Below are 27178 nucleotides of genomic sequence, written 5' to 3'. Positions count from 1 at the left end.
CGCCCCTTCCAGTGCAGCCTGCCCAATCAGCGCGGAGAACGCCGCCGGGGCTATTTAAATTCCCCGGGGCGGGGCGGTCTCGCCGTCCGTTGGTGCGTGAGGCGCCGCGCTATGGGCAGCGCGGAGGAGAGAGGTAGGGGCGGCCGGGGGCTCCTGAGGGGATTGAGGAGATCGCCCCTCGCCGAACCGCGGGCGGCTCTCCCTCGTGGCCTCCCCACGCCTTGTCGTGCGCTGCCCGCCGCTGGGGTAGATCGTGGCGTGTCCCCACTGCCCTGCGGGGCCTCGCGGTGGGGCGGGTGCGAGTCCCGGAGGAGCAGCCAGCCTTCGTGCCCTGCAGGGGTGGGGGGGCAAGGTGGGGAGCTGCCTTTTCTCCCCACTCTGCCTTGTCATCCACCTGCTGCTCGCATCGCTAACGCCGTCCACTTCATTCAGACGTGCTTTTCCTTAAAGATGTCTTTTTCTTCTGCTGTGGCTTTTTAAGCTTTTTATGTTAACCTCCCCTTCCCCTCTCTTCTCTGTGCCCCCCCACCCCCGTGACACTTTTAAATTGATAAATCGGGAGATGAACACTAACTGAAGCTTTCTAAAACACATCAGTCTGAAATGTAGGAGATACTACTTTAACCTTTCATGCACCTGAAATTATTAAAATGTTAGGGTAAAGCGATTTCTAGAACTGAGTGAAGAGTAGAGTGAGGGAAAAGTAATGCTCCCTGTGTACAGAAGAGTAAAAACTGTACAAATTAGTTTCTGTTGTAGTAACTGTATACTTTTTTTCCTTCCAAAGATGACTTACCCCTTCCCTAGTAATTTAAAGTCCTTTATAATACTTGTTAAAATACTGTTTTGTTTGCAAAAGCAATATGTAGGGGGAAAATCCAACCTTAAGAGATCACAGACTAACAGAGTTGATGACTTTTGTTCTTCCAAGTTGATATTTGAATTGGGTGACAAGGAAGACTGTAGAGGATACATGTACTTCAAAGCACTTTAAATTCAGGATTCAAAGTTTTGGGAAAATCAGGATGTTTATGCACACATCTCATTGTGCTCAACATAGCATGAAGTTGGTGGGACCGGCTCCATATTCCTGTAATCCCTAAACAGCAAACTAATAAAAGTAGTCCTTGAATTTAGCTTTCATGAAGAACACTTATATTAGAAGTGTTGTCGTTGCCCAAGAGTATTAGAGAAACTGGGTTTGTAAGAAAGGACCTCATGATTTTCAAAAAAAGTATGTGTCACTTCTGATTCTTGGCAAAAGATGTATCAAAGCTTATTTTGTTAAGTCCTTCAAGGTTTGGAATTCCTGGCTATGTGGCCAGACCAAAATTTGCTTTCCATTATGTGGAAGGAAAAAAGTAATTTGCCCAGCCCGTGGTACTTCAGCATCCTTCAGCTGTCAAGTCCAGTCGTGCTATGATTGTGTACTTGAACAAGATACTGGCGTGTATCATTCCTCACTCTCTGTCCATGTTTCCATCTGAAGTAAACAGCGCATGGAGCAGAAAGCATACAACACGTTCAATATTTTGGATCATTGGGGTAGCATAACTGGGATTGACCACATATGGTGGAGTCAAAAACACTTAAACAGGTTCCATCTTTCGCTGTAACTAACTGTGTCTTTATTTCTGTGTCTTTCAGTTCTGACATTGATATGTTTTACTTCTTAATAGATTGGATTGATGTTGCCAATGATCTTTTAAGGAGCTGTCACATAAACCAGCACATAAAGCATCTCTCAGAATGTGGTGCTGATGTGTTTGTTCATCTTTACGAGTCAATCTTAGGAGAAAAAGTACCAGGTGGGAATAATAATTTCTAAACCTCCTTTTTTTTTGTCTCTGGATATTTTCTAATGAACAGATTTAAGTTTGCAAAACTCATTACAGATGTAGGGTTTTTAAAGTATTTGTGTCTTTCCAAATACAAACACATAAGATTGTCCTTCTTTAAGAAGATTTAAGTAATATTGGCCAATTTTGTCTTCTTTTTTGCCTGCTATGAATGGCAGCTATGAGGGGAATTCACTAGTATAGCTACAGCAAAACTTTTTCTATTGTAAATTAGGCCTTGAAAGCTGTAGTAGCACAATAAGCACAATACCTTTGAGAGGTGTGAATTGGCTCATTTCTCTTAAAGAAGTGTTAATACTGAAGCCTGTTCTCATAAAATGCTTAATACTTACAGTCTGCTAAGAGCTAAGCTGTGATTTAACTCTGGCTTAACCCAACTCTATTTGACTTCAGTGACAACAATAAGCAAGGGCTATACAATTATGTATTTGTTTGCTTTATGGTGAACTTTGTGTTTGGGAAGTGTCAAGACTCCTACTTGCAGAAGATAACTGCAAGAGGTAACTGGCAGCTATTGGTGGTAGAAGTCCTGTTAAATATAAGCCCAGAACTAAAAATAATGTTGCTCCCAATTAAGTAGAATACATTGCAGTCCATCTAGTCGCTGACAGGGGAAGCAGAAACCTTAAGACAAACTGCAATTCCAGTTTGATGATCTGAACTAGACGTGTGTGCTGGGAGTGAAGGAGGAAAAATACTTTAGTAGTCTCTGTTCTTGAATTTAATGCTTCAGCTGATAAAATCCTCACATCTTCCAGTGGGTGTTCTAAGTTTGCACTCAGTATTTATAAAAGATTTCATACAACCATGTAATATTTGGGCTTTTCACTAAGTACACAAGGTATTGAAAAAGTACTAACTTGTAAGTGAAAGTTAAAGTAGTTTAGTCAAAAGATCTGCAATAAGCTATCCATTTAGATAGTCTAAAACCTATTATTTATTTTAAATAGATTTCATAGCTACTCCTAGAAGCCAAGAGGATGATGCACATAATGTACAAGCAGTAATAGATTCCCTGGCATTGGACTATTTGCAGGTCAGCTTGTCACACATCACTGGTAAGTACTCATTTTAATGTAGACAAACACCAGCTGATTATCTGTGTGGTTTAATTTGAACATTTTATAAGAACCATATGTTATAAAGCATACTTTCATACTTACATGGAAGGTCTTTTTCCTGTAGTGAATGTCAGCAAAACACTTAACCCTTGCCTTGGACATCAGGTTATAAATTTAAACAGCAAGGAGAGAATAAATAAGAGCTGTCTTGTATGACACAGACATGTAAGAAATGTTAAAGTTAACAGTCAATCATACTTCATTTGTCTGCTAAAGTGTTACCTGAAGTCTGTTACTGGCTCAGTATTTTTCTGTATACAGTTAAAGCTTGGAGACTGGGTTTTAAAACATGAGCCCTGAATTTCAAACTTGTTACTGAATTTTAAAAAGTTGATGAGTAAAGACTTGAACCATGTTGTGTCTGTCCTTTGTACACAGGTAATAGCTTTCATTGAGTGTTCATATGTATAGTCTTGCATAACAGCCTGCAAAGAATGAAAACTGCTTGCTTGATATGAAGTATCTCTCTAGTTTGGTACCTGTACAGTATGGCTGGTATTTGTAATCCTGCCTGCCAGTCTGTAGACTTGATTCATATGGTAGCTAGTATGTATAAGAAAATATTAAATACCAACTATCCTTGAAAATATCCCTGATGGTTTTTTTTTTTGGAAGCAGGTATAGCATCAATAAACTTTCACTTATTCGAACTGAAAATATGCAACTTTAGGAAACTTTTAAGATACCTTAAGCTTATGTACGTAGCCATAGATGCGTGACCAGTTGTCTTCTGAGCTGACACCTTCACAAGAATTTCCAAGCACTCTTCTCTAGAAAACTCCTGCTTTTGAGAATTTTTCTTCTGTGAAGTACTAATTATTAATATGTGGCAGTACCTTCTCTTAAGGTGAGAACATTGTGAAAGGAGAAGGGGAATCTATCAGAAACCTCCTTGAAATATTTGATGGTTTGTTAGAGTATCTCACAGAAGAAGTCAGTGAATATTCTCAGAATGGAGGTGAGTAGACAGATGCCCTAGTTTAAGGTATTATGTTCTGCTACTACTATATTATGGACAGCTTACTTATTCTGTTTGTTGGCTATCAAGTTAGCTTGCTAAGGGCTTAGGTTCTCATGGCCATGGTTCTTGGTGTTCATGGATGGAGTACAGTTCCCATAATAGGTAAAAACTGTTTCTTTGCTGTTCTCCTCACTAGCAGCTATAGGGAATGATATCCATTGGAAGATGTAAGCTTTGTGAAACCTTGCTTTGGGATACCCAAGGTGTTTCCAATGTAGCAAAGATTTATGTGGTGATCTTGCCTTATAAATAACCTTGACAATGCAGAAGAGGAGAAAGACTGAAACTGACCACGGGGGGAGGAAATTTCAGTGGCCAAACTGAGTATTTATATCCATTACTTTCAAAAACAATGATAAAATAGATAATTTATTTACTCCAAAGCTTGTTAAAAGGCAAGAATTGGAGAACATGATATTTCTGCTTCATTCTTGTGGCAGAAACCTACTCCAGACAATTCATCCTCTGCTAGCATGTTGCTTTTCAACTTGTAAGTCAAATGATTTATGGTTAGGATTCAGGGAGGGAAATGTTGGCTTTAAGTGGAACAATGAGCAAAAGTTGCTTTTACTTACTAGGAGACAAATAGGGGGATGACTGAAGCTTTCCTGTGAAGTGGGTCTTGGGAGCGGATCCATAGCAGGGGCTATTTTGAGGAAAATGCTAAACAGGGGAAGAGAAGCTACTCAGCCCTTCAGAGGCATCATTGTTACTGCAGACTGAGTACTGGTCTTCCTATCTTAAAGCTGATAAGAACTGTCATCACTGGCTGTTGCACCTGTGAGTAAAGGGGAGAGCACTTGGTGGCTGAGACAATTGCCTCCTGTCCTGTTTCACTGTGAATGGCAGAAAGAGGGCAGTAGCAATTTTTAGTGCCTACTTTTTCCCTTCTCTCAGGCTGCCAGTGCTGCTACCCAATAGGTGTTAGTGGCTCCAATTTTCTAGGATTTAATTCTTTTGAGGATTTAATTCTTTTGAGGAAGAAGAAAGGGGTTGTTTGTAACTGAAACAATAGGGTATATGACAGTTGTATCACTTTGCAAAACTTACCGTAAAAGTTGCCCCCCCAAAGGGGGGCATTACATGTCATCATTTTAGATATCATCATTATAATGTTTTATTATACTTAAACTGTTTTGATGATATTGGCAATAATACCTGTTAGTTAATAGGTAGAAGTAGTTTTCCTGAAAATAATTGCCTCTTCATTATTAACAGATGAGGCAAATGTGCTATCCAATAATGAAATTCAAATTGCATCTCAAGAGCAGCTGGAAAGCAATGCTGGTCAACTTATGCAACCTTCAATATTCTCATCAGTTGAAGGGTAAGAACAACTCTGAATATTTGCATTGACATAGTGATTGCCTATCTTTTTGTGTATCTGTAGAGAAACTAGTAGGTTTTTAATAGTATACAAGTAGGAAACATACTGATTACATATGTCAAATGGAATGTGAGGTAACTTTCTCTGTTAGTTGGGCAGTGAGAGGGCTAAAGTTAGATCCAGAACTTTTTTGCTCTTGAAGAGTGATGATGGCATTTTGTTTCCTTTAAGTTTACTTTACATGTGGAATGAAACAAGTTGAAAACTTTGTCTCAGTTTTAAATGATTGTATTTGAGTTAAACTGCATTCAATTTATCTTCATGACTTCTACATTGGTTTTTGTAGAAGCTGGTCTCATGTCCTGTGCTATAATAGCCAGCTACCTGAAGCAGAGTTGCCATTCTTCTGCAGCTCCATCTTGTGGACTGAAGGGGCAAAGACTTTTAGAGTAAATATTTTACGGCTTGATGTTCCTCTTAGGTCCCAGTCAGAATTTTTTGTTCCATCTTGTGATGTAGATGGATCAGAATCTACCAGTGAATTAATTAGACTTGGAGATACTGCTCATTCATTTTCCAAGAGAGAGGAAGGTGAGTTTGGGTGAGAAAAATTTTAAGACTACTCTGTAGTAACACTTCTAGGGGGTTTTTTGTTTTTTTTTTTGAAGTTATTCCTTTCAGACAAATACTTTGGTTTAAACTCTTATTTTACAAAAAACCCCACACCCCCCAAAAAAAAACTCAACCCACAATAACCAAACGTACCTGTAGTTGATCTTGCTGAAGTTAAAAAGTAGTTTTCTTAAAGTATTTCAGGCACTGTTTTTCATGACTCCTGTGCTACATTATTTGAATAAAGGTTTGTTGTTTGACTTCTAATTCAGTTCTCCCTACAAAGGCATTTTATTTTGTTCAATGGAATAAAAGATTTCTGAAGCCTTTAATTTATTTCATTTATTACAGTGTAAAATGTATTATTTAAGACTGTAAACAGACTAGTAAGTTCATTCTTAAAGAAGACTTGTTAGGAGTGTGGGCCACTTAAAAACATGATGGGTGGGCTCTGGAACAAATAAGGTGAAGACTACTTAAATGCAGTCCATTCCTATTTCCTGTTTTCCTATAAGAATATTCCTATTCTTATTGGTCATTAATCTCTCCAAGTAGAGGCATAAAGAAATATTACGAATTATGACATTTTTATTGAATAGAATTACAAGTAGGAATTTAACAGACCTATTTTTATCATTGTATGGATTGCTAACACCAAGTTAATAACATGCCAAACATGAAAATTGTCCATCTAAACAGTTCATAGCAAGACGCTTTATAGTTCTTAATTTAATCGTTTTCAAACACCACTTCTAGAATTCCAGTTGCCTGAATTGTTACCAGCAGAAAAGGACGAGGGGGTGGAAGAATCTAAAAACTCAGAAGCTATTGCAAAATTCCCGAAACAGGCCTCTGAAACTGAAAGGACCATTGTAAAGGAAAAGGAAGATGGTGAGTATTCATCACCATCTCACTAGCTAATGTACCTGATTTTGACTAAGGGGTGTAGGGCACTAAGGTAGTGTAGAAGAGAACCTTAGTTATGGATGGAAACGCTTTAGCTATATTTTGAAATAAATAAATTCTTTTCAGAAATTTTATATTTTAGTGTCCCAGAGTATGCAAACTCCATTATCTGGGGTATTTCTGCTTAGCTAGGATTCAGCTTCAGCTAGGTTTTTTCCTTTTGTGGTTCAATAAACAAAATACAAAAAGTAAAAATTCCTTGTGGAAGATCCTAGCATGCAAAATCATGGGGGCTTTCATCCTGTTCTTAAGGACAGTTGCAGATAGATTGTGTATTGGGTCAATCATTCTGATAAGTGTCAGCAATCTTCGCCAGTTGTCCCTGGCCTCTGCTGACTATGGCTCTGTCATTGCTTAGAATTCCTGCACATGAGCAGGTATTCCCCAGCATGTATCTAAAATGACTATGGGGAAAATAACAGCAAATCGAAAGCTATTTGGTGTGTATGCACATAGCTACACCCATGCAGTATGAGAGCAGTATATTCATGTATATATATTCATATATATACATACATATATACAGTCATAAAAAAACTTGGTGCTCTTAGAAAAGTAGTGAGACAGGGAGGGGCTGCAGTATGTATCTCTAAACAGAAAAAAAGTAAACATTGTAAGGCATAAAAATGTTACAGTACTGTTCTATACAATCCAACAAAGATGGCAGCTAATATTAGATATTTAGATACTTACATTTAATATGTATGGAGAATATACAAAACTAACATTCTGCTTTCACAGATAACATATGAACTTTAAGTTCTTCATATTTGTCTCTTAAGGATTAATGGAGTCTGTTCATACTACTGAACCTCAAAAAGAGAGTTTGAGTGCCAGTGCTACAAAACTTGGGGAGCCTATACAGCAAGCTATTCCTTTGCTACCACCATTTCAGCCTTCGGAAGCCAGACCTTATTATCCTGGATGGAGAGATTATCAGAACTTGGGCAGCCAGTCAGCAACTTTGGCTAACAGTGAAGGAGTGAAAATTCCTACTGTAAGTAAAAACCTATCCTTTTAATTTTTTTATTTTTTAGGTAATCAGCACTGCTTTAATTTTGAAACCTTCTAGTATACTTGCAGGATGGAAGTAGTTGGTCTCTGAAGAACACTTCTGAATGAGTCAAATTTTTATCTTCAGTTCAAAGAATTTTGGATTGTGGATTCATTCTTCACTGAGTATCCAGAGAGGAAGTTAATCTGAGGGATGTGTTTATTTTATACATGTACATACACATCCCCATAATCAATGTAACTACACAGTTTACAATATAGTAAACAAAATAATTAGTGTATTTTTATTAATCTACAAAATCAGCCTTGATTTCCATATGCAGACAAACCTCATGTATGACCTTCCTGTCAACACTCTCCTGTGAATTTATAGAAAACATGTTGCTTTTTATTTCAGCTTGAAAAGTCACTTACACAAAAATCTGAAGATGTTTCTGGTAGGCTTCCTCCATCAAGGAAAATCCCTGGTGAGAGAGAATTTTGCTTCCTATAGTGTAACTCTTAAGTGTCAAATGTTGCATTTATTTTTATTCGGACTACAAGAAACATGGTTTTGAAACTACTAGTGCATTTTTTAAATTCAGCCATAAGTTCATATTTCTATCTCTGTTTTATAGAGAAACAAAAATAGGTTACTTTTAAGCTGTTCACTGTGCTGGAGAAAAATAATCTGTGTCCCCAGTTCAACTCTTCTTAGTTAATCCAGTTAAGATGCGTCTATACTACAGAAATCTCTTCTAGCAGATAACTCCCATGGCTGAGCTTATTCTAAGCAGAGAAACATGGACCAAACAAGCCAGTTTCAACTCGAGGAAAAAGCCCTTGACTGCTATTGTAGAAAAGGTTTAGAAGCTAGTTTTCAGTACTTATTTTCTCTGTTGCCTGGGAAACACTGCTTACCTTTCTAGTTTCCATAGCATTCCCATGACACTGAACATTCAAAACTTGAGAAATTACCAAAATGAATGTCAAACTGTGTAACCATAGTTGCTTTGTCATTCTGTTCTCTTTGAATAATTTGATTCCAAAGGCCATGGATCACATCTTTTTTCACTTGTTCCCCACATTAGTAGGCACAGTGCAGTCTGTACCATCAACTAACACTTACCTGTCATCTGCTGGAGTGGGAGACAAGGTGGTATCAAATGATGCTGTGGACAATGTGGCAAAGGTAGATGTTGCATCTTTACCTTATTTGTGGAAGTTTAGTCAATATTTTTGGATTTCCACTTAATTCTCCTGATACCTTGTGGCACTTCCGGGCTTTTTTTTAAACCTGTTTTTGGCTTGCTTTATTCAATATACATAAGTGATGCAATGTTGTTAGACTACGACTATGTACAGTTTGTAAGTCACATCAGTTCTTTCTGGAGGTGTTTGCTCCAAGAATTATAAGTGCCAGTGCCTATAGCGTTCTAATTTATCACAACCAACCAGTTACTAGTTATATTGGTTTTAATCAAAGATATATAAATCACAAGACTACAGTCACGTCCTTTCTCTGAAGTGTATCAGTATTCTAAACTAGTAAGAATTTTGGTTTTCTGTGGTTGTTCAGACTCCAATAAAATTTAGATTTTGCTCCCTTCCTAAAGATCACTGAACTGCCTGGCTATATTCTTTCATTTTATTTCTTTGCATTGTCCTTTGCTTTCCAAAAACTGAATAATGCAAAACCCACAAATTGATCAGCAGATGCCATTCTATACTTGTAGAAACATGTCTGCATAGGAAGTTCCTTTCTCTGGAAAACACTTTTTTTGCCTTCTGCAACCACAAGAGGTACTCACAGACTTCATTTGTTCCAATAGTTTCAACAGCCTTTACTTCTACATTGTCTGTTTAAAACATTGTCTCTCTTTAAAACTCATTTTCCATTGGTGTATTTGCAAGTATATGCATGCCAACCCCAAATTACTCCAGTTCGAACAGATAAGTTACCAGGCAGTACTAAATCAGTGTTACTAAATGGCACAAGGACAGAAATGTTTTATTTTAGTTTGCTGTGAATTGCAGCTTAGTCTATACTCGGTGAGGTTCAGCTTACTTGCATTACTTGGCATTAGTCCCAGGCTCATGAGGTAGTATGTAGGGATACTCATATAACTTAACTTAGACCTTGTTCTTCTGATTCAGTGGTTTAGCTGTAGATGATCCTTGAACTGCTTTTCTATATTTTTGCTAGTCTGTTTCTTTAAACATCTAATTCTCTAAAGCACACTATCTTCAGTCAGGGGCCTGGACATATAACTACTTTTTTATATATATAAAAAAATCATAGGGTTTGAGATGGTTCTCCTATAAAAGCTGTTGTAGGATCTCTCTACTCACATGATCTATGGTATTTCTGAGCTTTACTGTGAAGATCTTAATAAAATCTTAATTTATGCTTACTCATTTTCCTAGGTTCCCTGGGTATATGGGAATTCATCTGCTTCCTCTTTACACCAAAAACTCTCACTACATGCTGAACAAGTAACACAAACTCCAAGACCTGAATCTAGATATCTGCCTAGAAAGAAAAGGCAAGTTCAGTTTTTTTGGTACTGAGCCAAACTAGCACTTCCATATACATGGCCACCCAGCCCTGACCCTCCCCTTAAAATAAGATATCTTCCTCCTTGGCTGCATGACAGTGAAAGATTAATTTTAACAGAAAGATTTCCTGTTTCTCCTGACATACATGCATTTTCTTAAATATAGGCATTTACACAATTCAGCTTCTACTTAATCCTATAAAAATGTGCTCATGCAAAAAGTGAACTGGAATTGTATGAGGTAATGCTTATCTTCAAGTTTTTAGGCTAGAAATGAAATCTGTCTGTTTTCTGTTTTAGCAGATATGAAAATTCTACCACAGATTCACTTGAAGAGTCTCTTTCCCACAGAACAACAAAGGAAAACCTATCTGAGCAAGAGCTTCATAAAGTGTCAGAAAAACTCTCTCGTGGGTTAAATACACTAGATTTAGTAAGTGAAATCTATTCTTTGTTGTATCTGAGCAAGCTAGCCTTAGTAATGATAGTGGGCAGAACCAGAATATAAATTTCATATTGATGAAAAGGAAATCTGCAACTAACACCTGACTTTAGACAGCTCTAAATTTTGAAAGAACTATTGAACCTGACACCCCACCCCCACCCCCCAAAATCTATCCAATAGATGTTAAAGAGAGCTTTGGGTGGGCACACCGGAGAAGAAGAGTTGACAGATGAAGACAACCTGTCTCAGCACAGTGACAGCGTCATGGATTATCGCCGAAGGAAAGCTGTACGAGGTAACAATTCTTATGCCACTTAAGTATTAGGATGGAAAGGAAAGTAAAAAAAAAAAAATCCTTCTCATGTAGAGCTGGTACACTGAACTACTCCTAGTTAGTTACTAAGTTTTGTATTGTTAGTTCACTTATATTTTGTCTCAGATCCAAGCCTGAGCAATAGTAACAATTACAATTAAGTTCCCATTTAACACTTAAATAGCTATGGTAAAACTTTACTAAAAATACAAGGCAAATATGGCTGCAGTAAAAAAAATGTACAGAAGGTGGGGGGAGGGACAGAATACAAGCTTACTGATAGGACTCTGACTCTAAAATGAAGGCCTATTCACAATACACTTCACTGCAGATTCTTCTGTGCCAAACACAGCATGTACATCTAGGTATCTTACAAACATATTGTGCAGTGTGTGTGTTGGTGGCAGTATGATTAAATAACCACCCTATATGTACATCAGGCTGTAGAACTATCATATAGCTTGATCTAATTCACATGCACACCATTATATTGCAAGATGGAGCTCTGTGTGACCCTGGCATACAGACAGTCTCTCACCTTGAGCTACCTTCAGTTGTCTTTACTGCTTTTTCCTTTCACATCTTGAATGTCTCCTGGCACCTTTGCTATTATATAAGCCCCAAAATTTGTGATTTGGGGCAGGGATAATTCTAAAGGCAAAGGCTTTAGCTTTTTATGACTTAATTTGTGCTAAACTTTTGGACTCTTATGCTGTGTGGGGTTTTGGGGGCTTTTTTTCTGTAGGTTTGGCTGGAGGGTTTTTTTTTGTTTCAAGTTAGATACTCAATGAATCACCTTTTCTTATAGACACACCACATCTAAGGTACCCAAGCAGGCCACGATCCCTTTCTCCATCCTCGCCCTCATCTCAGCATCAGCTCTTTTCTGAGTTGGAAGATAAACTTTGCAGTAATGGAACAGGCCAAATAAGGAAAATACACAGCCAGTTGCAAAAAGAAAGGGGTGAAAGAACAAAAAAAGCAAAGGTAATTTCTAGGTTAGACCTATTGATCATTCTTACCAACAGTTATACTAAAAGCATTAAAACTGAATGTTCTTACTTAATGAGGACATCTGGCCTACTTTAGTAATTTTGTACTGTTATATCTGTAGATTGCTGAGGAAAAGACTTAAACCCCAGATTTTGCAAAAACAGAGTTTAAAGTGGAAGAAGCTACTTTGACCCATACACTGAACAAGTTAATGAGGTGGTCATATGGACTGATTATTTTCTCTGAAAAGTCCTCTTATTTTTATTTTCTAGAAGGTCGCTAAAGCTTATGAAGATGAACTAAGAATTTATGAAGCTAGGGAGAGGTTTAGACTTTCCAAGCTCAGAGAAGTCATCAAGGAAATGGTATGTGATGCACTATGGTGATTGTTGGTTGTGTTTTTGTTTTTTGTTTTAAATTTGTCTAGATAATCTGTCCAGACACTGGATGTGTCTTTTGGGTACAAAAACTCCTTGACTTCCAGTGTCATAGTTGCAGCACTGTATACTACTAAACTAGTGAACAGGACAGCTTTTCCTGAGATAGGAAGAACCAAGGGACAAGTAGTTTTAGAAGTTTCACCACTTCTATGTATTAAGAATAATACCTGTTCTAATGGGTAACTTAACCACCGTGCTTTTCACATGAAGTGGTAACTTCAAGACACTCAGATTTAAAGAATTAAAGCTAACTGAGCAAGTAGATAGCTTCCATAGACTGGCTTAAACTTTTCCACAGATGGGCACTTCTTCACACACACATCCCCAACAGCTAGGTTAGTAAGGTTGGAGCCCCTGTACACTGTAGGCAATCTGCTTAATATTGTCAAAGTCTTTTTTAACTACTCTAAAAGTTAGGTTTGTGCAAGGATGATTCTCTAATGTTATGAATATGGCAAAGGGGTTTTTGCTACTTTCTTACATGCTACTGGAACAGCAAAGAACCTAAGCTGAAAAGCTGTCATACCAATGTCATAACAATGTAGGCTGCACTGGCCCTTTTCACCACTGTTGCAGAAGCAGTCCATAGGCTGCTGCAGTAGTGTTAAGTGCTGCAAAAGAGCTGAGGTTATGCAACAGTGAGATTTAACCTTTATTTGAACCCTGACCTGCATTTGGTAAATTCTGGCCTTCTGGAGAATCCAATTCAATATGTCCAAATTCTCATTCTAAAGTTTCAAAGACATTTAAGTTCTGATATCCAAACTATGTGATCTGTCAGTCTTTCCCTTCTCATACCTGTTCTCCATCTGTTTTACATCTGCTCCTAAGGAACAAGAATACAAAGAAAACATCTTTAAAGAACCTCCAAAAATGCCTCAGCCAGTGAAAGTTTATTCTAGAAAAACCACACCTCGGAATCCCAAATACAGCCAGTGGATTCCAAAACGAGGGACTGTGAAGCCAAAGAAAGCAGCTCCAAGTAAGAACTGCAAAACTATACTTGGTGGAAAACTGGCATCTTTTGAAAGCATGTGTTGAACTCCAAGAATAAAGGCATCAGTCCAACATATACCAGTCAGCTGTAGCATTTTCCCCTTCTTATGACCTCTATATGTCTGGATTTTTGTTAGGGAAGATAATGCTTTAAGTAAATGTAAACCACCAATGCACAATCAAAACTGTGACCCATTTGCTACCTTCTTAAAATCCCTTGGATTATTTTCAAGCTTGTTTCCATTACTGCTACTCCTATGCTTGCTCTACTATAGTCTGAGCTCAGTATTTTTTTTTCCTCCAAATATATATCAGATTTAAAATTGGGCCTTTAGCTGGAGTGGGCTGGTGCTGAGCCATGTACAGGTAATAGAGCAGAATCTGTCAGTTGCTATCATCTTCCTTTCAAGACTCTGCTATGGTGGTGTTAACATTGCCACTGGTTTTGCTGAGTAAGCGGTGCTCCAAGAACAGCCAACATGCACATCACAGGCTCAGTTTTGGTAAACGGCATTGTGCATGCTTATGTATAAGATCATGGTATAATTCCCCTACATATCTGAATGTTGCTCAGGTACACTGCCTTACTTTTTTCAGTGTTTAAAGGGCATATACTTGGTTAATACCTATCTGTTTCATTTCCCCGTCATCTTTTCCTGCCAGAAAGATGTAATGGGAATAAGTGGGTTGCAAACCAATTTATTTTCCACCTGTTGACTTGTCCTGGATCTGTCACTAATACTGCTGTATTAGCATTATTTTAAGTTGCTGCAGCCAGTGAGAGACAGATAAAGAAATTACTGATTAGTGATGGTCAGATCCATTTGAAGAAAAGGGGATACCTGTCTTAATTGAATGTGGTGGTGGGAGGGAAATAATGCCTGAGCTATAAAAGCAACTCTTCAGCAGGAAAAAAAAAAGCCAACCGCAAAACAACAAAAACCTAGTATTACTTTCTCTGCTGCTGTAGTGACAGAGTGATGTTATGTCCTGCTGGGTTTAGCTTGACATCATAACAACAGCATGGTTGTTGTATATAGTGTTCAATCTAAAGTATTTCATAACTTAGGCTGACACTGGAAGAATTTATCACTAAATGTATTCTACAGGAATTTATTGCTTACATCTGTCTTTACCTTGTAGTGAAAGTAAGAGATGATGACCTCCTATTTCAACTACTGGAAGAGTTTCCCCACCTGCATATTTCCCACCATACTATGAATAAAATGTGGCAGCAGCAGCTTGCACATACTCAACAACTTAAGGCAGCTTCTGGCAGAACTAGACCAAAACTCCAAAATGAAGTGAGCATTCTTATTCTTACCTTTTAAGTATCAACAGGGATAGTACCTCTGACATAATAGTTAGCAGTCATCAGTTTGTATTGCATAATAAAGATCATAATAAAGTCATCCTGACTTGTATGCAGCATAGATAGGGTACATGTGCATCCTACCTAAGCATAATATGAAAGGATGTATAGCTGAGCTTGGTTAGTTAAATAGGGATGTACAAATCTAGACATGTGGGTCCAACTTTTTATCAGCCACTTGAATATAATGTTCATTTTTTATACTAGTTTATCTAGTACTGCCTAGGATTGCTATTGCTTTTTTAAAAGCATTTTGTAGGTTCAAGTGCTAGTTCTGAACAGTCTTTTAGTTTAAAAGTTAGTTATGAGATACAAAAGTTGATTAACTTAAGCATGGTAACTCTCAACATAAAAACCAAAACATAGTAGAGGGGCAATGTTTAAAACTCCTACACACAACTGCCTGTCCTGCAGAATGATGGAAGTAATTAGCTTTTTTTAAACTTCCAGGTTCAACAAGCCCTGAAGAAGCATGAGCTTCTTGCTGCAATTATCAAAAAAGATCAAGACCATAACAAGAGACTGGTATGTTCTTTGGAGGGTATTTGTTACATAATATAAAAGTGTCATGTTGAGCTAGCTAGAATGCATATTCCCCAGTCCATGAAAGTGGCTTTTTGTCTTAAGACAATTTTATGTCTCTTGAGTAGCTGAGTAGTGAATACCATATAATCTGTTTGCTGTGTGGCTACTGAGGTCATGGGAGTAGAATATTATTATTACACTGCACTGTTGCTTTAAAAGTGCAAACAAATTCTAAGCGTGTGCAAGGCGGAGAAACTTCAGGCTCCTGGTGTTGCTGGTAAAAACACCAGCTGCCATGGCAATGCTGACTCCTTAATTATAGTGCTCTTGATGGCACCACTTTGCTAAATCAGTGGTGACTAAAGCTTTAAACCATAAATGCAGTGTAAAATTAGGGTAGGGAGAAGGTCCTTAGTAAAGGACGCTATTTATTTAGCAATGATTAACAAAGCGTTGCCTGCAGCAATATCTGTTGGAAGCCTGGTGGTCTTACAGCTACTGTTCTCCATTTAGCAAGAATTTAAGCAACGTATCTGCCGACAGAAATGGGCTCAGAATAAAGTGAGAGAGAAACGCCAGCAAATTGCTCGAGCCAGGAAATATTATGAAGATTACTGGGTTCAGTTGCGTGCCAAGATGATGCGGGCTAGGACACGGGAAGAAAGGGTAAGTACAACATGTCTTGCTCTGCAAGTGTGGAATTCTTTTTTTGTTTGGACCCCAGTGCTGAGGACCCATAGTCTGGTAGTTCAAATAATGGTACAAGGAGACAGAGCAAGTTACATGAACAGAGCATAGGAGCCAGGGTTAAATGGTTGGTCAGTCAAGGCCACAGATGAAAAGGTTCCTTCTTTGGAAGTGCTGATACAGTTCAGGGCAAACCACTGTAAAACAAGAAAGGATGTGTTATGGGGTTAAGAGAAGGAGAGAAAGGGTGAAGTATCAGTATGGAAAAACAGAGCTGGTAACATGAGGAATTGGGGAAATGAGTTTTCAGAAACAGTAGGATTAAGAAGTTGTTCCTATAGTTACTATCCAAAGAAAACAATCTAAATCTTCAGTTATGGAAACTGATCAAAAAGACAGCTTTGTTATTCAGTTATGTTTGTTAAACAAAGTGGACTTTTTGACAGATATGATCTCTAATTAGGGCTGGACATCAGAGCTAAGGAAGGCAAGTAGAGTTACTACCCTTTGCAAGAGCAGATACACAATTCTCACCTTTTATAATAAAAGACTAGAAGTTTAGTGCATAATCCACTATTAGTGATTTGAGAACTGTTTGCTGCAAGCTGCACAGCACTGTAGCTGGTAAGTGTTCTTTTGTATAAATGGAAAGCCTGAGTGCAGGCTGGATTTCCTGCTATTGGCAGTCTGGATGAAGGTCCTGAAGTTAGATGACAGAATTTACAGCAGGGTGGGCTGTAACATGTTCAAAGATGCTGGCTTGCATTGCCAGGTTGTCTGAAGTGATTTTAAAAATGTAATGTATGTTTGCTGTTCTAGCCCCTTTCTTAGTCATATGAAAAACTTATTTCATCTATCAGAATTTCAGCTAAATGTAATACACATACAGCTCAGCTGTATTCTCTACCACCATTACTAGATACACAACTGCATACTTTTTCATGGGCAATGACCTATCTTCATGTGATCACCCTTCCATCAGGAGATAAAGCAGCTGAAAAATGTAAATGCATACTTAAAAGTTGCTGGGAAAGTTTCAGGTTTGCTTTTTCTAAATGCTGGCAGATATTTAAAAACTTATTTGAAGAAGGCTTAGAAATTCAGAAGCAAAGACTGAAGGACCTGAGAGCGTATGCTCAAGAGAAGCGTGCTGAGCAAAGGAGAGAGCATCAAAATGAGTTGGAGTCTATGGAGAACTATTACAAAGATCAGGTAAAGCTTAATCTGCATCAAGGACAGTTAGTATTTTTTACACTAGAAGTCTTTCCTTTCTTTAATTGGTTCAACTCAAACACGTGTTATGCTTAGTTTTCCATGTTAGCAGCAGCTTTATCTCAAGAACGCCAAGAAATGCAGACCAGAGAAAAAGCACAAGCACAAGTAAGTATTTTTAATTTTGTGTAAATGTCTTCTTTTTATGTGCTGTAGCTAACGTCTCTGTTTTCTTTAGATGTTACAGAAAACAAAAAGAGAATTGAGATCAAGGATGGAAAAGGAAATACAGCAACTGCAAGCAGCAATAATGCAAAGTGATGATGACACCTTTTTTCAAGAACTAGAAGCAGACAGACTGAAATCTAGACTTCAGATGGCTTCCTTTCAGTATAGCAAAAGCCGTTTCTTGTAAGACTTATGGTAAATATCGCTGCAGTTCTCACTGGCTAAGATGATGAAAATCTTTGAGAGCTGCTGCAACAGGAAGATGGGGTGTGGCTGTTTTTGTCTAAAATATCTGGTCTGTCACTTTGACATGTCAGAGGTGTAGCTGCTGGTATCTGGGATGTCTACAGTACTTTTATGATCATGAATAAAGTTTTTAAATTACTTTCTCAGCCTTGCTAAGAAGGTCAAATGTTGAGCTCCACACAAAGGAAGTGGGATGAAGTCAGCGTGCTTTAGGGGAGTTATCTTAGTGGAACAGTTGAATGCTAAGCCTCCCTCCTCTGCACCTCTGCTGGTGCTTATTGCTGGGGTTGAAGAGCCACACTAACACTATTAGGCAGAAATTGCTGGAGTAGAAAGCTCGCAAAGAACAAGCAGATCTTTAAAAGAACATGAGTGGTTCAAGTTTCCTTTGGAAGGACAAGTTAGAGAGTACCTGCAATAAACCTGACATAAAAATCAGTAATTTTAATATATTAAGCAAGGGAGGGCTACTTATTCTACACAATACTACGTTTGCAGTTTTGGTGCTTGGTAATGGCAAAGCATATAAAGTACTACTTCCTATACTACAACTATATTGGAAAAAGTTTGAAATAGAAAACAATGAAAATTCTTCTAAAGCAGTAAAATATAAGCTTCTGCAAGAACTGAAACCTGAGAAGGACCTGTGGACAGCATTTCTAATTATTTTCAACAGGGGTATACTAAGAGGTGTATGCTCTGTAGGGATTTCACACAGGGTTTTCAAAACTACATAAGCCCACATGTAAACAAGCAAAGTTTTGTTTCAATTGATCTATTTCAAAAGGGAGTCATAGTAATGCTATACACAAATGGACAAGCAATAACAACTTTAGTTCACTATGTTTGCTCTTAGAAGTGGATTATTTGGACAAAAGTTTTGCAAGGTACTTGTATTTAGTACCCTGTTTAATTTTTTTAGGGAGAAGCAGATTAGTTCTCATTCTGTCAGTGTGCAGCTAGAGTAAATAGTGATTAAAAATTCCATCAATCAGCTTTTACCTTACTTCTAGGCAGAGTAGGAGCTGACAGTAGGCACCTATATTTGTAGAATCATGTGCTATAACCAATACATTGTTTAGTAGAAAATTCAAGTTTCAGCAGCCATGCATTATGGGCCCTGTGAGATGCAAACAGAGGGATGAATACTTAAACTGAGAACAAATTACATAAAATGAAGCTGATAATTAGTGAAGCCCATTACTGAGGTATTCTCTGCTTGACAAAATTGCCATTTTTAAATAGTTTATCTTGGTAATGAGGATGAACTAAAGTGTCATTTTAATCGGGGTCTAGTAGAAGCATTCTTGCTTAAAATTGCATGTGTGAGAAGTGATATAAACATACTGGAATTAATTGCATTGTATATACAATATTTAAAGCTTGCCATGAGATGGTGTCTGTTATGGAACTGACACCACACTCAGTGAATTAAGACTCATGCATTGTGAAGGAAAAAGAAAAGAGAGTAAGCAGAAAAAAAGCCCCCAGTGGCGGGAGATGCTTCCTTTACAGATTAAAAAAACCCAAAACCCAGAAAAACACACAAGAAAAACCCTCCACCAACCCAGAAACCCACACCCTGACTTTCTTAACAACCATTTCCAGGGAGCTGCTATAAGCCAGGCTAATTCAAAGTCTTTATCTAAGGGACAATATCTACCAGCTAAGTTGATCAAATTTAACAAGTATTTACCAAATTTATTTACCTTTTTTCTTCCCTTAAGGAAGATGTTTTGGCTTTGCTGAATTTTGAGAGGAGACATCCATTCACCAATGCTGAGATAAAGACCTTGCCAAGATGTGTACACCATTACAAGAAAGCCAACAGAAAGACCTTTTTTTGACTTTTTGACTAGAACTTTTAGTGCAATCCTTATTGTAGGTAACAGCATGTAAAAAGACACCCAGTTTTAAGTATTTTCTCTTGAAACAAAGTTGAGTTATTTAAAAATGATACTGTTGCATTTTAAAGTAAATAATTAAGAAAAACTTAAAACTTTTAAAACCATTGATGCTGTGACAGTGCAAACAGCATACAATTTATTGCTCAACTTCTGCATGGGTACATACATTAAGTACTTAAAAACCATTTTATACAGATTTTTTTTGTTAAAGCTCATGTAACAGCTGGGTGAAAATACAATGATATCAATGCTAAAACACTCTGTAATAAATACAATGGAAATGATAAACTAAGAACTGTCAGTTTGTGGAGGAGTAATTACACTTGTATAAACTAATTACAACTACAGACAAAGCTCTGAGGATGTGGTAGAGCCAGAAACCTACTACATAGTGTAAAGTACAACAAATGGCACCTGTTAACTATATGGTGCTGTTTAAAATCTGAAGCAATTGGAGCATGCTACATTAAGCTGTATGATGCATACTTATGATATAGAAGCAAAGCTTTTACTTCCATCAATGCAGCCAGTTTAAACGCACCAGAAGTTCAATACAGATGTAGTGTTGTAGAACAAGAATTTAAAAAGGGCTTGTGTGCTCTAGACTTTAGTACAACACAAAAATTTGGTACAAATAAATCAGTTTAGGGAAACTGAAACTATGTGCAAAAAAATTAGAATACATACTGTACAAAGCACCATTACAAAATTCTTTACACCGAGAAATTAAATCCTCTGAAACTCAACTGTGTACTGTATATTTGAAATCTACAAAAGTCACTGTTCATAATTAAACATTCATAATGAAAAGCAACAGCATAAAACCATGATGTGACATCTCTAAAACAACTAAAGACTGGATAAAGTAAAACCCAGTAAGAGGGACACATTGAAATAAATATTCACATTAATCATGGGGTGAAAGTCCAAGGTTAAAATGCAATATTAGGCTTAGCACCTTTTTGAGGGGAAAGTAGCTGACATGATCTTGAAACAGAATTCTGCAAAGGAATCAACCCTTTAATGTTTTCAGATAAACACCTGACTAGGTGATGAGGTGCTTTAGTTAAAGCTCTCAGTCATTCTGAAGGTAGAAAGGCACTCAAAATACTTGGTATATTCATCCATCTGTCAGCTACAGAAAGTCAAATGTAGATTTGTCTAGTTTGCCTATAATATATTAAATTTACAATATTTATCTGTGGCAGTTAAAAAAAAATTCTCTATGCCATACCAAAATGTTTGCTAGAACAAACGGATGTACTGCTAAGGCTGCTGTGAAAATGAATGGTATTTATCAGCTGATCTAGAGTCTATATTCTGCAGAGCTCATCTCCTCCCTCCTCAAAAATGCTTTTATGACATAAAGGTGGCCATAACTATGCGTTCAATAAATTTACCAGCCTAAGTGGGCTGACAGGGAGAAGGTTCCTGGGAGGTGGCTATAGATGATGTGGTCAGGAGACACTACAGAGACAGTCTTTAAATAGTGCTGAGGTGAGCTGTCTGGTGCAAAGGGAACAGCAGCATACCTTCCCCCTTGAATCACCTAACTGAGTCCTGACTTCTCCCAAAAGCTGGATCAAACTGGATTTTACATTTTCATGTTTCATGACCAGGGAGGCTGCAGCCATAGCCTGAGCAAGAGCAGGGGAAAAAAAAAAACAACCACCAAACAAAACCAACAAAACCCAAAACAAAACACAAACACACACACACAAAAAAAACCCAAAAAACAAACAAACAAACCCCACCACTTATGCAACACTGGAGTATCTATCCTGTGAACAGTGGTCAAAAGAACCTGTCTCTGTAAAGTCTCTGTAAATAGTAATTCACATCATGCCTCAAAATTTGCAGGGCTGAGAAGAGGTCTTTGGGAGTGTCTAAAGCAGTGGTCCCAACCACAGGCAGCAGTACTGAGTAAGAAACACACTGGGCAACAAGCTACTTTGCTCTCCTAGGCAACCTGGACAGATGTAGTGGTAGCTTCTCTGGTAACACTATTACCTGAAAGCTGTGAATTAGGGATCCCAACTGGAGACGCAAAGGTACCAGCCATTTTACAAGAGCGCAATACTCCCTTGAAATTAAGAAGAAAAAAAAAAAAGGTCTGATGTATTTCAAGCCTGGCTGTCAAAGCAAGTTTCTTGGCTTTATGCTTACATCCCTAAGTAGCCTCATCTCTGCAGCCCGCCCAGAATGGGAAGCAAGTCTCTCAGAACAAACCTTCCAGCAACAGCTGTACAAAAAAAAAAAAAAAAAAATCAAACTAACATGTGGATTTGGCTCACCAGATTCTTACCACAATTCTACAAAAGTAGTCCATTGCCCACTAGTCTAATACACAACACCAGTAGTAGTTTACTCACTGTGGCAGTCAGATTTGGCAGAACAAAATTAAGTTCAAGCTCCACAGAACAGACAAAATTAGCTAGGTCACTGTGTGACTTATGCTGCAAAAATGGAACAGCTGTTTACATCCCATTCTTTTAGCATTTTCAATACCCTTGACTTTCTTCTCATTGGCAGTGTAAAAATAGTGCAGATTTGATGATTAATTGTAACCTAAGTTAAAAAACCACAACACTGATTGGAAAAAAAACGCTACTTATTCCAAATATTCTCAACGCTGAGAGGAGAATGCCACTATCTCTTAAGCAGACTGATTTATCTATACACCACGAGCAGATCATACAGATCTTAACTGAGAATTCCCAAACTAACCTCAAAGTTCAGTTCCCTCTACTGGTAGTGCATTTTATTCCCCTTTGAAGAGATCAACCCATGTTATAATTCATATATATACTTACTTCCATCCCTACAATCAATAAATTATGTGCTTCTAAAACCTCATTTTCAAAGCACATTACACATATTTCAGTTAATACATCATTTTTCCTTAGCTGTAACTTAAACCCACATGTCATGAGCAGCTAGACAAAGATTACAAGTTTTACCTGATAAACCTTTAGCATCAACAAATACATAATCTGATTTGGCTGCATTCAAACAAACTTTGGTTGACTGGACGGGATGGATTCTGAAACGAACTGCTGACAGGCTTCTGCTGACAAATATCACCTCATCAGCATGCTTAAAAAGTTGAAAAATGCAGTGTTTAAAGTCAAAAGCAACAAAAAATACTCTTGACAGACTTGTTAGAAAAATGCTGTTTTAAAAAAATCAAAACATCTACTGTTCATTAAAAAAGGTCTATTCCACATATTAACACCAGTACTGTACCAAATACAGTATGTGTCACTCACACTAGAAATTTTGTTTAAGGAATCTGACAAGTGATATAAATAGGACCCCAAAACATTGTATTTGCAATTCATGCTTGAAAAATATAAAAAAGCCCCCTGTGGTAACATTTAAGTTGAATTTACATTGCAGAATATAATGTTTTACTATAAGAAAATGCAGTTAACATGTAAGTGGCTTTAATTAAAAAGATTAATGATTCTTTCAGCCAATTTTATGCAAAGTTAGAATAATCCAAAATATTTTTTCCAAAAATAGCAGGTATAGATGCTGTTCAGTATCATACATTTAAAACAGGCTGAAACGTGACTTGTACCGACTGCTGAAGTTGTGTCTTGGTATCTGAGAATAGAAATCAGGTAGGCAAATATAATAGATTACCTTTTACAAAAATAGTAGTAGTCTTTAAGTATAGAATACTGCTTAACTGTTGAAATGTAGGAAAAGTCAGCATTCTGTATGTTCAAGATATTAATTTTTAATAGCAGCTGAATGATCCTATGGCAGGAACCACAGAACCTATTTTCTTGAAAAAAAAAAAAAAAAAAAATTTAAAAAAATTCCAAAGTTGTCCTTTCCCTCCCAGTGTCCTAGTGTAGAAAAGGGAAAGTTTCCTGTATTTCAAGCATTTCTTGAGTCTTGGCTGAGGGAAGGGCTTTCTGGCTGACAGGAGTATAAATAGAGTCTCAGGTAAGCCTGTGAAGGGTCATTCCACAGCAAACCCACATGTTTCTTCAATGGCAGTTAGCAGCTTCTCGTATAGCTTGTCATAGCTTTCGTAAGGAGGAATGTCTATTCGGTTAAAGCTGTGGAGAGAAGGCAGAAAAGTTTCAGCTATCTGGAACTTCAAGCATCACCTAGCAAAGTTCTGTCACACTTCATTTAACGTACTTGGAACAATGACAAAGGAATACTTAACAAGGCCAACAGAACTTCATATAAATAAAAGCAATCTGTAGTTTTCACACCTTTACTACTCTGTAACAGATAGCATTTATTATGTCAGAAAAGGAGGGGGGGGAAAAACCAACCAACCAAAGAAACAAAAGACTGCTCAAAATACAGAGACAGCAAATTGGTCTTCATCTATATATCACAACAGAGACCTGAAAAAGTCTTACCAGGTATGAGCTTTCGGCAAATTATTAGTGCTGGCATCAATCTGGTGTATTGTAAATAGTCGTGGGCCTGCAGCACCTGAAAATCCAGACAAGATCTCTACTACTACTGTATTGCATAATATGAAATTTCTTCGTTGCACTGCAACAAAAAAAGTAACCGAAACCACAAAAAGAGAGAAGCTATGCACAAAGAAAGTTGGAATCATAAACAGGCAGGAAAAAAATTAAACTCACAGTGCCTATCAGACAGATTCCTCCCCTCCACCCACACGATAACCATACAGTTACTTAAACCATTGAAAGATAAACAAGAACAAAGCACTGTTAAGGAAGAATAAAATACCTGTTTTACACAGTGCACTAAATAATTCTAATGGTTTTTAATTTAACTTCTCTCACCCGTCCTAGATAGCAAGACTTATGCCGCTGTATCTGTCCCCATTTTATAACAATAGTGGCCAATTCTATTCAAATTCGATAGAAGAGTCACATTACCACCTTCTTATAATTTTGTTAAATCAATCTGACTATACGAAGTTCCCCTTAATCTCTCTGCTAAAGAAAAGACTGCAGCACAGCAGTCTTTTAGACTTCGTATACATCGAAGATTTCCCAAAGGACAGAAGAGGTTACAAATGCCCTAACCTCAGCAAAACTGGAATTCTTGCCTGAGTAGACAGACATTAAAGAATATAATCCACAGGGTCAGCCTTTCTCATGGGGACTCTTCACTGTCAAATAAGAACGTGAGCTTGTTGTGCTGCGTTAGTACAACTTGGTCTAAAACCTGACAACCTTCATGTTCAAATCTGTAGGAAAGCAGGCTTCATTTGCTCACAGAGATACTTGTTTTACTAGTATAGTCATACTAAAACTTGCAGCACAGATGAAGTTAAACTGGTATTACTTCCATTACCATTCTCCAAACAGCTTGCTCCACTACATTAACAGTATGCACATCAATAGTAGGGTTAATAATTACTTGTAACTATTCTGAGGTGATTAACAGTTACACAGTTTGCCTAAACAAGTCCATCCACCCTCTGCAATGTTATTTAAACGCTTACCACTTAAAGTACCATACGCTGCTTCAAGTAACTAGGGTCTTAAAATTAAACTCGATATTCCTGAGCTTTTAATGTGCCTGAACATTTTAGAGCTCAAGAACAGAGGAAAAAGAAAACGAGGGCTTCTATCTGATAATGAAGGGATAATGAAGAATAAACAGAGCAACTGGCTTTTGTACGTGGCAGCTGTTAACACAGCATTAGCGTTCTGTTGGCATCTTCTACCTGTTACAATGGTTTATGGTCAACGTTTCTCTCATCTTGTTTCTCATCATCTCTCATCAACGTTTCTCAACAGTTTTCTCTCATCTTGTGAGAGGGGAACATAGGCAAACTATTGTGTCAACAGAGCAGCAGGGCTGCTACAAGAGAGACCCAGAGCTTCCACTGAAGTTCAGAAGACAGGTCGGTCGTTACGGTGACCGTTTCTGCTGCCTGGGCTGCCCGTGATTACGTCGCTCTTACAATAAAAGCAGTCAGCGTTACGAAGGGCCTCAGCTGTCAGAACCGCAGAACGCTGCACGTTGGCGTTTTCTGGCCCCGGAGCGGCCCAGGTGATGAGGGCTTGTAAAAGGCAGAAATTAAAAAGCAGGCTTCCAGAAAAAACGCAAGGAGAACCTCACTAAGATCTCTGCTGATCAGAACTTCTTGCTAGAGAAGGAAGTGCATAATGGAAACAAAAGAGCCGTTTACAGCTAAATAACGAGGTAATAAACACACACACAAGACTATTTGCGATTGTTATTCATCAGACCATTAACAACCGCTCTTCGAAAGTCACATTACAGCCAACCAGCCTCATTTTCAGCTAATGTTTCTGTGATGTGTCCTATTGCTTCCTCCAAGTACAGGCATTTACAGTTATTATATGCAGTTAGTTATTATACGCAGTTATTATATGCAGTTATAACTTCTGGAGAAACATCACCTTGTAATGCCTTGAAGCCCTGCAGAGGCACTCTGGATGAGCCGGTCACAAACTGGAGAAGTCTCGCTCTCCTCTCTTCATCAAAAAACTCCACAGCTTTCCAGAACCATTTCACGATGTTGCTGTCTGGGGTACAGTGTTTTAACCTAGTATTTGCCTTCCAGTCATTAACATCAATTTTTCCCAGTCCACAAATGATGAGCTGTAAATTTAAAATATAATTAAATATTTCATCACTGATCAATATAAAAATAGTTTTGGAGCTAGCCAAATGTTGAATAACTGATATTGAAAAATTGACAGATTTTATACCAAAGGCAAATTATAACCTCTCTCTAATCTTAAGCAATGCAGAAATACAACTTTTTTTTAAAATCTTAGTTTTGTACACAATCAATTTTTTACCTGGCCTCAATTCAAGTTTAAAAAAAAAAAGAAAATCAACCATTTCATAAGCTTACATGAAAGTGTCTTGACCTGTCAATTAAATAACAGAAGCACAGATTCTACCCGTGTGTGAAAGAGCATACATAATTCCCATTTGAACTCAATATTTCTTTCTGGAGCGTAGCTGAGGGCATAGTTTGGCTGGTCCAACTCTGGACCCCCAAAACTAATCTTGTTCTTGTCATACCACACACGTAATACAAATCAGACTTCTCTCCTGCCGAAGAGCTTTCAGCACTTCCCAAATGGAGATCCACAATGGATCAGTTTAAGCTCAACAAGGATATGATTATGAAGACATTTTCTAGTGACTGAGAACACTGATCTTCCCCTTTGTTATTCTGCATCTGCAAAATTATTCTGGGTTAACAGGATGGCTGACTCACTGCTGTTGAATGAGAATATTCAGGATAAAAGAGCAGCAATCACTGACATTCTAGTACAGCGAAGAGAAGAAAGCATGAATAATTTACCTTATGGCCATTTTATATGGCAAAAACCTCAGCTCCACAGCTAACAGACTGTAT

General features: G+C 37.8%; 2 protein-coding genes across 11 annotated transcripts in view; one reads left to right on the top strand and one right to left on the bottom strand.

Annotated features, from left to right (window-relative positions):
* The first annotated feature begins 51 nt into the window (after nucleotides 1-51).
* CEP95 (centrosomal protein 95) lies at nucleotides 52-18053 on the top strand. Of its 5 annotated transcripts, none has more exons than XM_072881627.1 (22): nucleotides 52-133; nucleotides 1680-1808; nucleotides 2810-2917; nucleotides 3828-3938; nucleotides 5220-5328; nucleotides 5810-5919; nucleotides 6697-6831; nucleotides 7689-7903; nucleotides 8318-8387; nucleotides 8991-9091; nucleotides 10327-10445; nucleotides 10761-10890; nucleotides 11083-11197; nucleotides 12024-12202; nucleotides 12481-12573; nucleotides 13480-13630; nucleotides 14788-14948; nucleotides 15467-15541; nucleotides 16055-16207; nucleotides 17294-17440; nucleotides 17537-17608; nucleotides 17679-18053. In XM_072881627.1, the coding sequence occupies exons 1-22, from the start codon at nucleotides 112-114 to the stop codon at nucleotides 17853-17855; spliced, it is 2682 nt and encodes an 893-aa protein (XP_072737728.1). In that variant the 5' UTR covers nucleotides 52-111; the 3' UTR covers nucleotides 17856-18053. The 5 variants fall into 5 exon arrangements, with proteins under 5 accessions (XP_072737728.1, XP_072737729.1, XP_072737727.1 ...); XM_072881628.1 differs by having other exon boundaries at nucleotides 10758-10890; nucleotides 16085-16207; XM_072881626.1 differs by having other exon boundaries at nucleotides 10758-10890.
* A 1883-nt stretch (nucleotides 18054-19936) lies between these two features.
* SMURF2 (SMAD specific E3 ubiquitin protein ligase 2) overlaps nucleotides 19937-27178 on the bottom strand; it is a 68699-nt gene continuing 61457 nt past the window's right edge. For 4 of the 6 annotated variants that reach the window (XM_072881633.1, XM_072881634.1, XM_072881631.1 and 1 more), the window contains 3 exons: nucleotides 26205-26406; nucleotides 24210-24285; nucleotides 19937-23894 (listed from right to left, as the gene is read on the bottom strand). In XM_072881633.1, the coding sequence (XP_072737734.1) occupies nucleotides 23795-23894; nucleotides 24210-24285; nucleotides 26205-26406 (378 nt within the window). In that variant the 3' untranslated portion in view covers nucleotides 19937-23794. The remainder of the gene's footprint in view (nucleotides 23895-24209; nucleotides 24286-26204; nucleotides 26407-27178) is intronic. The other 2 variants (XR_012045429.1, XM_072881635.1) reach the window with 2 other exon arrangements.

Source organism: Ciconia boyciana, chromosome 16 (assembly GCF_034638445.1).
Source record: "Ciconia boyciana chromosome 16, ASM3463844v1, whole genome shotgun sequence".
Classification (NCBI taxonomy): domain Eukaryota; kingdom Metazoa; phylum Chordata; class Aves; order Ciconiiformes; family Ciconiidae; genus Ciconia; species Ciconia boyciana.
This window is presented reverse-complemented; position numbering and strand designations above follow the sequence as displayed.